General features: G+C 43.7%; 2 protein-coding genes across 2 annotated transcripts; one reads left to right on the top strand and one right to left on the bottom strand.

Annotated features, from left to right (window-relative positions):
* Nucleotides 1–85: 85 nt before the first annotated feature.
* gnsa (glucosamine (N-acetyl)-6-sulfatase a) lies at nucleotides 86–7,894 on the top strand. The gene is made up of 14 exons (XM_035620750.2): nucleotides 86–403; nucleotides 1,616–1,675; nucleotides 1,782–1,988; nucleotides 2,800–2,865; nucleotides 2,992–3,090; nucleotides 3,244–3,411; nucleotides 3,650–3,732; nucleotides 3,999–4,117; nucleotides 4,299–4,402; nucleotides 4,888–4,989; nucleotides 5,238–5,348; nucleotides 5,443–5,553; nucleotides 5,657–5,817; nucleotides 5,935–7,894. The coding sequence occupies exons 1-14, from the start codon at nucleotides 239–241 to the stop codon at nucleotides 6,008–6,010; spliced, it is 1,632 nt and encodes a 543-aa protein (XP_035476643.1). The 5' UTR covers nucleotides 86–238; the 3' UTR covers nucleotides 6,011–7,894.
* A 592-nt stretch (nucleotides 7,895–8,486) lies between these two features.
* On the bottom strand, nucleotides 8,487–13,014 carry zgc:194209 (uncharacterized protein LOC570908 homolog). Its single transcript, XM_035620777.2, has 9 exons — nucleotides 12,871–13,014; nucleotides 11,209–11,298; nucleotides 10,995–11,116; nucleotides 10,685–10,786; nucleotides 10,432–10,584; nucleotides 10,212–10,327; nucleotides 9,962–10,122; nucleotides 9,679–9,874; nucleotides 8,487–9,171 (listed from the first exon to the last, which is right to left on the bottom strand). Coding segments are annotated over exons 1-9 (1,143 nt in total). The 5' UTR covers nucleotides 12,873–13,014; the 3' UTR covers nucleotides 8,487–8,970.
* Nucleotides 13,015–13,723: the final 709 nt, after the last annotated feature.

The raw sequence follows: 13,723 nt of genomic DNA, 5'->3' as shown, positions 1-13,723 counted from the left end.
ATATTAATCGTTGGAGTTATTTCTACACGTTAGTCACGCAGGGGATATAATAATCGCGTTTATACATAAGACGCCAACTTGGCTTCCGTAGCCGCGCAGCATATGACCAGAAAACACGGAAGTGTTTCGGGCCGAGGAGAAGGGAGAGTCTGTCCGTTGTTTGTCTTCCGCAGCTGGCCGTGACAACACTTCGACGACGGACCGGGGCCCCCGTGGTTCTTTGTGACGGACCACAAACATGTTCCCCACCCGCCGCTGTCGGCCGACGCTGTCGAGTTGCCTCCTGATCTGCGTCACTTTGTGGCGGAGCGACCCGAGCAGCGGCGCGTCCGCCACCTTCTACCGGAAACCGAACGTGGTGCTGATCCTCACCGACGACCTGGACATCGCTCTCGGGGGGCTGGTCAGTTGCACGTTTTAATGTTTACTGTTTCCGTTATGGCAGGGGGGAAATGTGATAGTAATTTGGTCTTAATGAGACATTTAGCTCATTTTAGCTGACGGACCACATTCCTGGTTGCACTCATCATTCAGTCAGCAGCCTTATCACTTAGTTCCGATCCGCTGTCACAGTAAACAACCTCCCTCCCCCTGCCACGACCAGTCTGTCCGAAGTCCACTGAGGGAAAACAACAAGCCAGTCAATTGAAGATCTATAAATCACGTCAGCTTCTTCTCATACACTCTATTCTGTAAAAGCTGTGTCACATCAACACTTAACACAGTCAAACATTCATATTTATTTACTTCGATTCAATCGATTCATCTGTCGATTATTTTTCTCCATTATTAGATTTTGGTCCATAAAATGTTGAAAAATGTTGATTGTTTTTTTCCCCCAAACCCAGAGATGATAAGGATATTCAGTTCACTGTCATAAAGGAGCAAAGAAACCAGAAAATATTCATATCTAAGAAGCTTAAATCATAGAATTTTGTCTTTTTCTCCCCATAAAAAAAGACTTGAACCGATTAATCGATTATCAAAATAGTTGGCGGTTATTTTAGTTGTCGATTACTAATCGATTAATCCATGAACTGTTGCAGCCCTACAGATAAGTACGGCCACAATAATGTGTCTGCAACTTTTTCAATAATCAATAATCCTTTCAAAGGACAAACTTCCTTGTTGTTCAGATTTCTGGTTCCCTCCTTCTCCGATAGTAAGAATTGCTTAATTTCTCTGTTTTATATCATTGAAAGTAAATATTTGTTTTTTAGAATTTACTCTGAATCTGTTAAAAGGTAAATTAATTGAGTGAATTATGATTATCTGTAAACTGTATTATCTGAAGATGACTAAATCGTAAAAAAGTCACATTATACAAAGAGTTGTCATGTTACAGTTTGATTTGACTACATTTTTTAAAAATTAAAGTAAGATGTTCAAGATGTCAATATTTGTTCCTGTGGAGAGTTATATAGATTTCACAAATAGGTCCAAGTTCTGTTGTCAAGTCTTGAATGCAGCTTCTGCACTAACTTGTGTTATTGTTGAACATTTTGACGACATCCTGGTGACAAGAGTCAGTAAATGATTCAGTTAAATATCTGTCGAATGATAAAACATAAAAAATTCCACCTGCTCATCGCACCAAATCTTCTTCTCCTTCCAGAATCCACTTCCCAAGACGAAGAAACTCATCGGAGACGCAGGGATTTCCTTCAGGAATGCAGTGAGTATCATCGCCTGTCGTCACCGTCACTCGCAATGTTTTTGCCTCGTCCGAGCCGTTTTCTGCTTTATCCTTCTCCTGACTTTTTCCCCTTCCTTCCCCTCAGTTTGTCGCCAGCCCGCTGTGCTGCCCGAGTCGTGCGAGCATCCTGACGGGGAAGTACCCCCACAACCACCACGTCATCAACAACACCCTGGAGGGGAACTGCAGCAGCAAAGCCTGGCAGAAGAGCGAGGAGGCCCACACCTTCCCCGCCTTGCTGAGGGACTCCGCCGGCTACCAGACCTTCTTCGCCGGGAAATACCTCAACCAGGTGAGGAAGATTTAAATGGACGACCCGCTCGACCTCCTGAGCCACAGCTGCCCCTGAAGGGAGTGAGATTATTTTCTTTTCGTGGTTTGGTTTGGTTATGTTTTACGTCTGCTGATTGCAGAACAAAGATTCACTTCCTGTTGTTCTTTGAAAAATTAAGAGTGGAAAGCGTGTGACGTGAATTCCCACTAAGTTCATGTTTACGTGTGTGTGTGTGTGTGTGTGTGTGTGTGTGTGTGTGTGTGTGTGTGTGTGTGTGTGTGTGTGTGTGTGTGTGTGTGTGTGTGTGTGTGTGTGTGTGTGTGTGTGTGTGTGTGTGTGTGTGTGTGTGTGTGTGTGTGTGTGTGTGTGTGTGTGAGAGAGTGAGAGAGTGAGTGAGAGAGAGTGAGAGAGAGTGAGAGAGTGAGTGAGAGAGAGTGAGAGAGTGAGTGCTCAGAGGAGGTTTGCCGTGGAAAGAGGAACGAGGCCAATAATCTGCGGGTTGTGTTTATTTGTATGAATAAGAGCAAACGATCTTGTGGTCACACCACACTTTAATCAACCAAACATTATGAGAAAGTATGTTGTCTTTGTATTTTCATGAGTGATCAAAGCATTAAAAAATTGCTCTGATGAGGATTTGCACATCAATTTATGCACAAATTTGGTCATTTTCTGGTAATTGTATCTTTTTTTCCTCCTTTTCTTGTCCTGGACTTAATTTCTCCACCTGAGGATCAAAACAGCTCCATTCTTATCATATTTTTGATATGATGATATTCTGTGTATGTGTACATTAAAAAGTGTTTATTTGACTGTGTCTGTGTTTCAGTACGGTCACTCAGATGCTGGAGGAGTGGAGCACGTTCCTCCAGGATGGAACTACTGGGTCGGACTGGTAAGACTCACTTCCTGTTCATGACGGGTGCTGTCGTGATTATGTTTAAATAATTTATGACTTGGAGAAAATGTGAACAAGAGTACTTTTATGGCGTCATATAAAACCGTCCTCTGTATTTTTCAGGAGAAGAACTCTAAATACTACAACTACACACTGTCCATAAACGGGAAGGCAAAGACACATGGAGCCGACTACAGCAAAGACTATCTGACCGACGTGCTGGTGAGCATCACACATTATTACAGTATATAAATATCTGTATTATATATTTTTTTTATGCGTCTGCCCATTGACTAATTAATCCATTATAATTATACACAAATCTGTAAATGATGCAACGCTCAGTGTCTCCTCCCTCCCTCTCTTCTCTCTCAGGCCAACATGTCTCTGGACTTCCTCCAGGTTAAGTCCAGCTTCCAGCCGTTCTTCATGATGGTGTCCACGCCGGCTCCCCACTCTCCCTGGACCGCGGCCCCCCAGTACCAGGGCAGCTTTAACACCACCAAGGCTCCCAGAGACCCCAACTTCAATGTCCACGGGAAGGTGGGACAGATTTCATCAGCGTTTGAACCCGCAACTACCATTAATGTGTAGCTGAGATAAAGTGGATTCAGGAAGATAAAAATGGCTTTGATGGTTTTAGCAGAGTAAACAAACAAATATGACATATTTCGGGGCGGATTCTACCATCGATCATGTGTAGGATTGTTCTCGGCGGAGTTTTGTCTTCTGCTCAGTGACATTCTAGTATTTTTCTTCATACTTTCTTTCTTTTTCTCAGGACAAACACTGGCTCATCAGACAGGCGAAAACCCCCATGTCCAACGCCTCTGTTCAGTTTCTGGACGATGCCTTCAGGAAACGGTCAGTCTCTTCACCTCCTCTGTCTCCTCACCTTCCTCTCAGTCTCTTCACCTCCTCTGTCTCCTCACCTTCCTCTGTCTCTTCACCTCCTCTGTCTCCTCACCTTCCTCTGTCTCTTCACCTCCTCTGTCTCCTCACCTTCCTCTCAGTCTCTTCACCTCCTCTGTCTCCTCACCTTCCTCTCAGTCTCATTTTGAAATGTCTCTGTACAGTTAGATAAGGAGTCTCAGTCTGGTGTCGTTACTGTTACTCATCGTGACCTGCAGGTGGCGAACTCTGCTCTCCGTGGACGACCTGGTGGAGAAGATCGTGAAGAGGTTGGAGGTCAGAGGTGAACTGGACAACACCTACATCTTCTTCACCTCTGACAACGGCTATCACATGGGTAAGTCTCTCGCGTGTAGACGTAAAAATTTACAGTATCTACAAAAGTATTTTCTCTGGAGCTTCTTTCATTGGTACAGATCTATAATATCTATATAAAAAATCCTCTTGTGCAGGCTGTGTGTGTGTGCGCTTCTCTCTCGTTTCTTTGTTTTCATTCTTTCTGGATTCTCCTCCGTCAGGTCAGTTCTCTCTTCCTCTGGACAAGCGGCAGCTCTACGAGTTTGACATCAGGGTTCCTCTCATGGTCCGGGGACCCAACATCAAACCCAACCAGACCAGCCAGGTACAAACACACACAACTGCTCCTTCGGCTTTTCTTCATCCTCCTGATGACATTTATGGGATGCAGTTGTAAACTACTAGATAATTAAATAGACTGTTGTTGTCTTCTGGAGCTGAGAAATAACCTTTATTAAATTAGTAATGTGATCACAGATCCAATTGGACTCGTATTTCATTAAATAAATTGCCTGAAGGCCAAATATTCAAAACTGGGAGCTTTTTAAAACTGAGCTGAGAAGCTGCAATGCAGAATAAACACGTCAGTATGACCGTGACAAGGTCAATATCTTTTATCAAGATATTACAGTAGGTCACGTTGTTGAGGCTGAGTCCACAAACTACTGGCTTCATTTTGACAAAGCTGAAATTATAAGTCGCAAATGACAAGATGTTTGTGACACAGAAAGACTTCAAATTTACCAGGTTCCAGGATCATTTTGGGAAGGAAATTAATATTAATGCGAGGGCTTGTTATCACGTCGTCAGATGCTGGTGGCGAACGTGGACCTGGGCCCGACCATCCTGGACATCGCCGGCTACAACGTGAACAAAACGCAGATGGACGGCATGTCCTTCCTGCCCGTCATGGTGAGATCACTACTGTTGAAAGCCAAAAGATATTCATTTAATCTCTTCTGTCAAGGCTTAATCGATTAGAATAGATTATAAACTGGAAAATAGAGACATAAACCCGTCACACACCCGATTAGATGATTTTCTAACTGGGGAAAAATGTGACGCCAGTTCTTAACAAATGTATCTACCTTTTTAAAGCTTAAAATGATATGTGTCTGTGGAAGGTTTTCTTTAATATGATGATTTTTGTGTGACACCAGGAGGGGAAGATGAACAGCAGCAGCTGGAGAACAGACATCCTGGTGGAGTACGAGGGCGAGGGGAGCAACGTGTCCGACCCCGCCTGCCCTCTACTGGGACCCGGAGTGTCGGTACGACGGGACGGAGAGAGATTAAAACTTTAATATGAACTGCAGAGAAGGATCAGAAACAAACAAACATAATTCTCTCCTCTTCTTTCTTCAGGAGTGTTTCCCAGACTGCGTGTGTGAGGACTCGTACAACAACACCTACGCCTGCGTGCGAACCGTCGCCCCCTCTGCCAACCTGCAGTACTGCGAGTTTGACGACAACCAGGTATTAGCGAGGACGTTAAAATCTCTGTCCCCTCGATGGCTCTTTTTATTTGTAACAGTTCTACAGTTTGACAGCACACGGTCCGTGTTCGTCCCCCCTGCAGGTGTTTGTAGAGGTCTACAACGTCACCGCTGACCCCTACCAGCTGACCAACATCGCGGCTTCCATTGGCCAGGACTTTCTGGAGAAGATGAACCACAGGGTGATGATGCTGCAGTCCTGCTCCGGGCAGTCGTGTCGGACGCCCGGCGTGTACGACCCCAGGTCTGTTCGGTCGCTGCGACGTCACATTTTTTTATCTCAGAATTTCAAAAACAAACTTAAAACCCGTTTCTTTCTAACATGTGAGCGTTACTGAATCTGTCGTGTGTGTTTCCTCAGGTACACGTTCGACCCGCGCCACATGTTCCCCGGTCACGGCCCCGGGCGGCTCCGCCTGCGACAGACGATGAAGTGAGACGAGGAAGAGGAGGAAGAAGACGAAGAAGGGCTGCTTGTTTGTCGTGTTCGGCCTTTTCCCTGCTGTTGCTGCCTTGTCTGCGGGCCTCCTGTCCTGAGCCTAGTTTCAAGACGGATGAAGAAGGGATCACCTTTTTTTTTCTTTTCAGCCTTGGCTGCTGCCAAACTGTTGTTATGGAAGGTTTGATAAACTCATGTCTGTTGAATATGAGTAACACTAAATTTTAAAGGTACAAAAAAAAGACACGGTCACACGACCCTTATATTCAATTTAACTGTCCTGCACAAAGCTTGAAAAAAAATAAGGTGAGGGAATTATTAATCAAACGGGAAACCTGCGCTCGATTTGTCTGTTGTTGTTTTTGAAGGCGTTGATCGATGAAAACGGTAACGAATATCCGCAGGAAGGAAAAGTAATGCGTTGGAACCTGGAGTAAACGGAAAACATACAGGGTATGATAGATAATAAATGAAAAATGTGCCTCCTACAGAAAAATCAAACTTCATAAAACAGACGGTCCAAAAGAAAAGTGCCTAGAATGAGAGCTAAAGATCCTAAAGACCTGAAACCTTCCCCCAGCCACAGCGTTCAGTTACATCGTACTAGATATAGAACAGAATAATCATAACACTGGCGACTCTAGAGGAAAAGACGAGAACTCGAGAGAAATTAAATAAATGACAAATCTGAATTCAAAGATCACAACTGGTCGACCGACGTTAGAAGTGAGGGAGAAAAGGAAGTTGTTTTTGTAGAAACTTTAAGTCAGGAAATTATTTTTAAGAATAGTTAGTTAAATAAACAAATCGTATTAAAAAGGCCATGACTGATTTGTCTCTTACTCTTATTTATCATTTCAATGTTGTTTTTCTAATCTGGGAGAAGCGTCCGTTTTAATTTCATGAATGAAAGAGTTGCATTAACGGTCGTCACTTTCAAAACCTTTGGTCTTTTTAATCTCTCGTCGTCCTTGTGTTTTTAATTTATCAGTGTGGTCGTGTTTTAAATTTCATGCGGAGATTGGACAGAAAAAAAATTGAAATTTTTCTACGTAGGATCATTACTATTTTTTGATGAAAAAATAATTAAATCAGCAAGTTATGTATGTAGAATTTGTTTTTAACAATTTTATGTGAGAACGTTTTAAGGCAAAACTAAATATTTATTTTGACCAGTAAAGAGGAAAAAGTCAGATAATCTGTACTTGATATATTTTTCCATGCGACCTTCTCCTTCCTTTCATTTATCTGTATGAAAAACATACTAGGCTGGGGTTTTGGCTTTCTTTTTTTGTGTTTTTCTCATAACTCCAAAAGCATATTTCCCATATTTTGAACTGTTCCTTTAAGGCTGACTCGAGCCGTTATTTTGAGTCGATATTAACCTTTTTTTTTTAACATCCAACCAAAGATTTGATTTGGAGACTTGAGGGGAAATGGCGACATCTCTGTCCAGTTACGTGTTTGACATTTGTTGTAATAACTGAGTCTGTTATTGTGTTTTTAACTTCGATTGTGAATCATTATTTTCTAACTGACAGAGCGAGCGAGAGAGAAAGGAAAACGTCTGTGACCTGTGAATCTGTGAATCTGTTCCTCCGCGTCAGCTCTCTCTCTATTTTCTTCCTCTGGAGTCGGTTTGTTTCCGACTGGACTGAATTTCAAATATCTCACTTATGAAAACGCAACAGAACTCGACATGTACAGTCTGCGATTATTTGTCCTCTGTTTGAATTCACTGATGCACTTTCCAATCTGTCAGAACTGTTTTGTTGTTTTGGCACCTTTTGAGTTGAGATTTCTTTCAGAGTAGTTTTTTGATGATGATGATTAAGTATTTTTGGCTTGTGTTTTTGTCCAAATAAAGAAATTGTCGATATCACACAAGACTTGTTTAGTTGTTTCACCACCTTCTTTATATTTAATTTATTTAGTTTAGCATTTATAAAAATGCTGCGGTAATCTTTTCCCTGTGGACTTCTTCATTTCTTTTTTAAGGCATAAAATCTTTTACAATTATTAGTATCTAAAATTTATTAGTTGTCTTAGTTTTGATTATTCAAATTTGACATTAACATTTGAAAAATTCAATCAGGTTTTTGTCAGATTTAATTGATTTACCTTCAAAACCCAAAGCCAGTTCTTAAACTTATTCTTCATCTGCAATATACAATAATAAAAAATGTACTCACCTCATCTGATCAGAAATCAGCAAAGCATCTCCTCAGAGTTTCAGTTTTCACACTAAAGTAGAAGAAAAACAAAGATCGATTACTTTATCGATTAATAAACAGTTTCATTAAATGTCGAAAAATGGCAAAAATAATTTCTTAAATACCTCCAGGCCAAAGAGACGTCTTCAAATGTTCTCTCTTTTTCAACCAACAACCAAAAGTAATTCAGTTTACAGTTATCAAACAGAACAAAATTAGAATCTGAAGGAAACATTTGTTACTGATGATTTGGTCAGTGAATAGTGGATTTAACAGAATATTTATTTTAAAATCTGACTTTCCAATAAAGTGTAAACAGTTTCACATTCTCATAGTTTTCAAATCGCCTAAAAATCACATCTCAACAGGGTCAATTTTAAAAGTCCTCAGCAGGAAGTCAGTACATTGTTACAGATAAATCACCTACGAATCCGTTTTAGCACCATTTTAACACACATTCTTGGATTAGTCCGACAACTGTGGTTAACGACTTCTGGGTGGTGACCAAAAGAATGAGGTCGTGGATGCAAGCGTCCAAAAAAAAGCATTTCCCCCGCAGGACGTCCGGGCTCGGGATCATATCTCCCGAGCCCGGGAACGCTCGGGACCCCCCCCCCCCCAGAGCAACGTTGCTCGGACGATGGAGGATTAATCCAGATGTGAACTCTGACAAAAACCTTTTTAAAATCCAGAAGTTAAAAGTTAAAGAACTACGTCTACGTCTCGTTGCCGCGGCTCCCCGTCATCAGCTCTCCAGTACGGGCAGGAACGGCAGGTCGGTGTTGCCCAGGTAGGTCCGCCCGCGGTGCTGGAAGACGTCGCTGACGGCCCACGTCAGCCGGCCCTCGGGGTCGTGCAGCGTGCCCACGAGCTCGCCGTCCGATCCCAGCTCCAGCACCAGAGCGTAGCGCGGCAGCAGGACGTTGTACCAACTCAGGGGAATCACCTGGGACACGCGGGAAGGTCGGCGTGGGGTTACTGTGGTTTCAAGGCGCTTGGCAAAGAGTTGGGACCTGTTCCCGTGTGTGTGTGCGTGTGTGTGTGTGTGTGTGTGTGTGTGTGTTCAACTAAGCCCTTGTGTGCTGACACTAAAGGATCTTGGACCCGTCCAGTCAGATTTCACACTCACTCGTCTCAGGCTCAGCCCGGAGCAAATCCTGTTATTCTGTAATCCCCATTGACGAAATCATTGAGAATCACGCAGCGTTTTCCAAAAAAAAAAGTAGATTTGGTTATGGTGACTGATTATCTCGTCTCAACTCAAGATCTTTGTCACGACCGATTCATCTGCACTTTATTTTCTGGAGCAATTCGTTTTCTTCAGTTAACAAAAAGACGTAGAGACCGTTAAGATGCAGTTTTTCTGTTACGCTGACAGGAAGTTATCAAATCAAAAATATTTGATTTATAAAATATAACAAACCGAAAAAAAATAAAAGAAATCACACTTCACCTTGGCCAGGAGGCGTTTGACAGCCGGATACGGGGCGATCAGATCCAAGAACGGGGGCGTGAGCTTCCGGAACCGCGGCGTCGTCACGCCGACCAGGAACGTGCCGCGGTCGCTGAGGCGGATGTTGTCGGGGTAACCGATCATGTTGTCCATGACGACCTCCTTGGTGCCGGCCTTCGGGCCCTTCAGCCAAAATCTGAGCGCAGAACAAGAGTCGACGACATTTAAGTAATCACGTATGGTACTCGTGTGTGTGTGTGTGTGTGTGTGTGTGTGTGCGCACCTCAGTATGCGCCCGATGCTGGTCTCGGCCAGCAGCAGGAAGCGTTCGTCCGGCGACAGGACGACGCCGTTGGGCATGTAGAGCGAGTCGAGCAGCACCTTCACACTCCCCGTCTGAGGGTCGTAGGCGAGCAGGCGGCCGAGGGCGTTCAGCTCGATCACCTGGAACGTCACAACAGGTCCCGATCCATTTAAAGATCTTACGGGAGGAAGGAAGGAAGAAGATTTCCCTGATCCATCCCTCAGCTCACCTCCAGTTTGACGTGTCGCCGCCCCCAGCGACTGGACGAGTGGGTGAAGTAGATGACCCCGGTTCGGGGGGAGATCTCCAGGCCGTTCAGGAAGGCAAAGGGAACGCCGTCGGCGCCTGAGGACAGAGGCGGGACGAGACGAAGGAGGGAAGCTTCACAGAATTGAAACTACAAACAGCTGTATTTAACATGCAGACCGACACGGGCACGCGCTCGATACCCTGGGAGTTCGCCAGCAGCAGAGTCTTCTCCCCGGTTGTCGGGTCGACGCTGTGCAGCCCGAGGTACGAGTCGGCGACGATCAGCTGCCCGCGGCGGTCCAGACGGACGCCGTGAGGACGACCACACACGGGCTCGTAGTCTGTGCTGCTGCCTGCAGACGCGGAGACAGAAAGAAATATATGAACTGCGCGTTGAAGAAGACGAAGGATGAAGGATGGAGAAGAAGAAGAAGAAGAAGGGGAGGAACAAACCACATTCTGGCAGGTTCTGTCCCATCTGAGTGACGAGCGTGAGGCTGTCATCAGGACCGATCCTCCACAGCTTCCCGTCCACGGTTCCCGTGTAAACATTATCTGAAACACACACACACACACACACACACACACACACACACACACACACACACACACACACACATTTATCGTTAAAATGATCCACAGTTTCATTGATAATAAAAAAAAAAAATCATTCGTCGCAGCCTCATTCGAACCCTCCGACCCCTGAGACGAGTTAGGAGTCAAACGCTGAATGCACGGGAACATAAAAATCCAGCGAACGCACCGTTCTCGTCGGCAGTGAAGGATTCTGGGCCACGTAGTTGTCCGCTGAACAGCCTGCGGCCGCTCTGCAGACGGGTGTTGACGGCCAGCGGGCCCTCGAGGGCCGGGGGGGGCCCCTTCAGCCTGGAGGGACAAGACACCGACAACAGGTTGTGTGTGTGTGTGTGTGTGTGTGTGTGTGTGTGTGTGTGTGTGTTTGTGGGCGTAAAACTTACACATGTGGTTTGGGGTCGATGGGAGACGGCAGCAGGTAAAGTCCGACAGACACGGCGAGCAGAGCCACGAACAAAGATCTCCTGCCCAACCTGACACCAAAAAAATATTAATAATAATAATAATAGTAATAATAATAATAATACTACGTGTAATAATACACATACTCTATATATCAAAATTAATACGTTCAAAATAGAGTATATGTTAAATTTTGGCCACAGTTTAAATCGATATCACTCTGGGATAATAACATTAATGAATTAAACATCATTCTATCACATTACAACATTTAAAAGCTTATAAATACAAATTCAAGATCCTCAATCTAAAGACTTAACTTTAGATTTAGATTCATCATCATCATCATCATCATCATCGATCTATCGATGATCAAACGGACTCGTTTTACTTCCTGGTGACAGATATTGATTTCACTCATGAGAAGAATCAGTCACATGATTCAATGATTCTGTTGTGTGTCGTCTTTAAATCTCACTCACTGTCTGCAGCTGATAAGTCTGTTATGTCACACACACACACACACACACACACACACACACACACACACACACACACACACACACACACACACACACACACACACACACACACACACACACACACACACACACACACACGCTGAAGTGAACTTTGACCTTGTGTCTGAAGTGAACTTTGACCTTGTGTCGGACGATGGCTACAAAACCACATATTGATGTTCACGTAATTGAATACGACTGTATCCATGTGTGGGTTGTTGTTTTTTTACTTCCTTCCTTGTTTCTTCTTGTCAGAAGTAAAAGAAAAAGTTCACACAGGACATCTTGTAACATTCACACAGTCTGTGTATTCCCTCCCACACTGTCCGGTGTGGGAGGGAATACAAAATTTTAAAAAAAACATGACGATGTTCTGTTGTGAAAGAGAGGAATCCATAGTTTTCCATAAATAAAAAACTAATATTCAGCCAACCAGAGTCCTCGACCCTCATTCCTCCTCTGCGCCTGAGTTAGTTTCTATATATTTACTCCTTAAAATGTAAATGCTGTGACGCTATAAATATAATTCCTGGGTTGTGCAATGCAGACCTGACACATCTGGTGTCCGTGGAAACACTGAGATCGTCGACAGGAAGAAGAAACTATGAATAATAACTAATAGAAATAAAGGAAAATCCTGTGTTGCCAGGGAGAAGCTGAGAAAAGCAAAGTGTCTCTGATGCACAAGCAACAATTAAAAAGTGGGTTTTTTTTCAAGAACCTGGCAACTTTTTTGCAAAAACTCGACACTTAAGATTCTGCATGTATTACAGATATGAATATATTAGTAGGGCAGTCACGTGGTCTTCAAGTAACATGGCAACTTTACAGGTGTGTGTAGGTGTGTGTGTGTGTGTGTGTGTGTGTGTGTGTGTGTGTGTGTATTTTTTTATTCAATTGCCTCAACAGGCAACAGCTGCACCGGAAGTTATTGAATTCTGTTTCTTGAAAAGTTCTTGAAAAACTTTTGAGTGTAAGTGTGAGACCGGAGCCGAACGTCAGGTGAGAACTTCTGGCCCCGCACACGTGCCTCAAAAGCCCCGAAAAGAATTTGACAAACTGATTATTATTATTAGATTTCATATTTGACTGACTTGAATGAAGTGGGAGAGACGAACTTACATGTCGGAGTCAGCTCGCAGTCGTGGATCTCGCTCGGGTCCGACGGAGTCGCGGCGCGTCGGTGCGAGTTCGTTTGAGACTCTCACGGTGCGTCAAGGCGGCCGCAGCGTAAACGCACACATCCGGCGGGGACTTTCAAAATAAAACGCTCAGGTAAAAAATTGATTGCGTCTTTTTGTTTTAAGTTTTTTTGGGGGGGCTTGGCTTAAAATGTCTTTGTTATTTTACTGAGGGGAATTGACACATGTACATGGCAAGGGTCATATATTTTTTTAACTCGTTAGGTCAATTCTGACCTTTCTGACCTCTGGCGTTTCATTTACTTACATATATTGTAAATTTACATTTATTCTCCCAATCGCTCCAGGGAGCAATTAATGAGCAATTAATCAAATGACCGCAAAAAACGAAACAAAAACAACATTACATGCAAATTACCTGGGAATTAATGATAAGGATAAAGGTGACGATGATAGTTTTTATTATTTTTCTTCTTCACAATTCAAATATCTGTCTCCAATGAAGGGTTATGAGCTTTTGAGCTTTTTGAGCTGCCATTATGAGCTTTTTATTTTGAAGGCAGCGTCGTCTCTGTTTCAAACCGAGTTCCTGCAGCTTTGCAACTTTTAATGTACTTGAGAGACTAAAGGGGGGGGGCTGAGTTGAGGTCAACCAGGGGACACGAGGAGGAGGAGCTGCAGCTTCTGTTGCTGCCAAATCACTGACGACATCACTGGACTGTTAAAAAACAAAACAATAATTGTCACCGACAGCTCAGATGCCAATGTTTTTTTTAATAAAACTAGAACACTGGACTTTTGTAGGAGCTGGTTAGCCTTAGCTTAGCATTTTT

The sequence above is a fragment of the Scophthalmus maximus genome, chromosome 12, assembly GCF_022379125.1.
Source record: "Scophthalmus maximus strain ysfricsl-2021 chromosome 12, ASM2237912v1, whole genome shotgun sequence".
Lineage (NCBI taxonomy): Eukaryota > Metazoa > Chordata > Actinopteri > Pleuronectiformes > Scophthalmidae > Scophthalmus > Scophthalmus maximus.
Note: the sequence above shows the minus strand (reverse complement) of the source record. Positions and strands in the feature narration are given on the sequence as shown.

Excerpts from the sequence above, each read along its gene's own strand:
- gnsa (XM_035620750.2), top strand. The coding sequence starts at position 239 with ATGTTCCCCACCCGCCGCTGTCGGCCGACGCTGTCGAGTTGCCTCCTG. Across the intron at positions 2,866-2,991 it reads GGAACTACTGGGTCGGACTG|GAGAAGAACTCTAAATACTA; the intron begins GTAAGACTCACT and ends TGTATTTTTCAG. Across the intron at positions 4,990-5,237 it reads TGTCCTTCCTGCCCGTCATG|GAGGGGAAGATGAACAGCAG; the intron begins GTGAGATCACTA and ends GTGTGACACCAG.
- zgc:194209 (XM_035620777.2), bottom strand. Across the intron at positions 10,585-10,684 it reads ACAGAACCTGCCAGAATGTG|GCAGCAGCACAGACTACGAG; the intron begins GTTTGTTCCTCC and ends CCGCGTCTGCAG. Across the intron at positions 10,328-10,431 it reads GCTGCTGGCGAACTCCCAGG|GCGCCGACGGCGTTCCCTTT; the intron begins GTATCGAGCGCG and ends CTCTGTCCTCAG.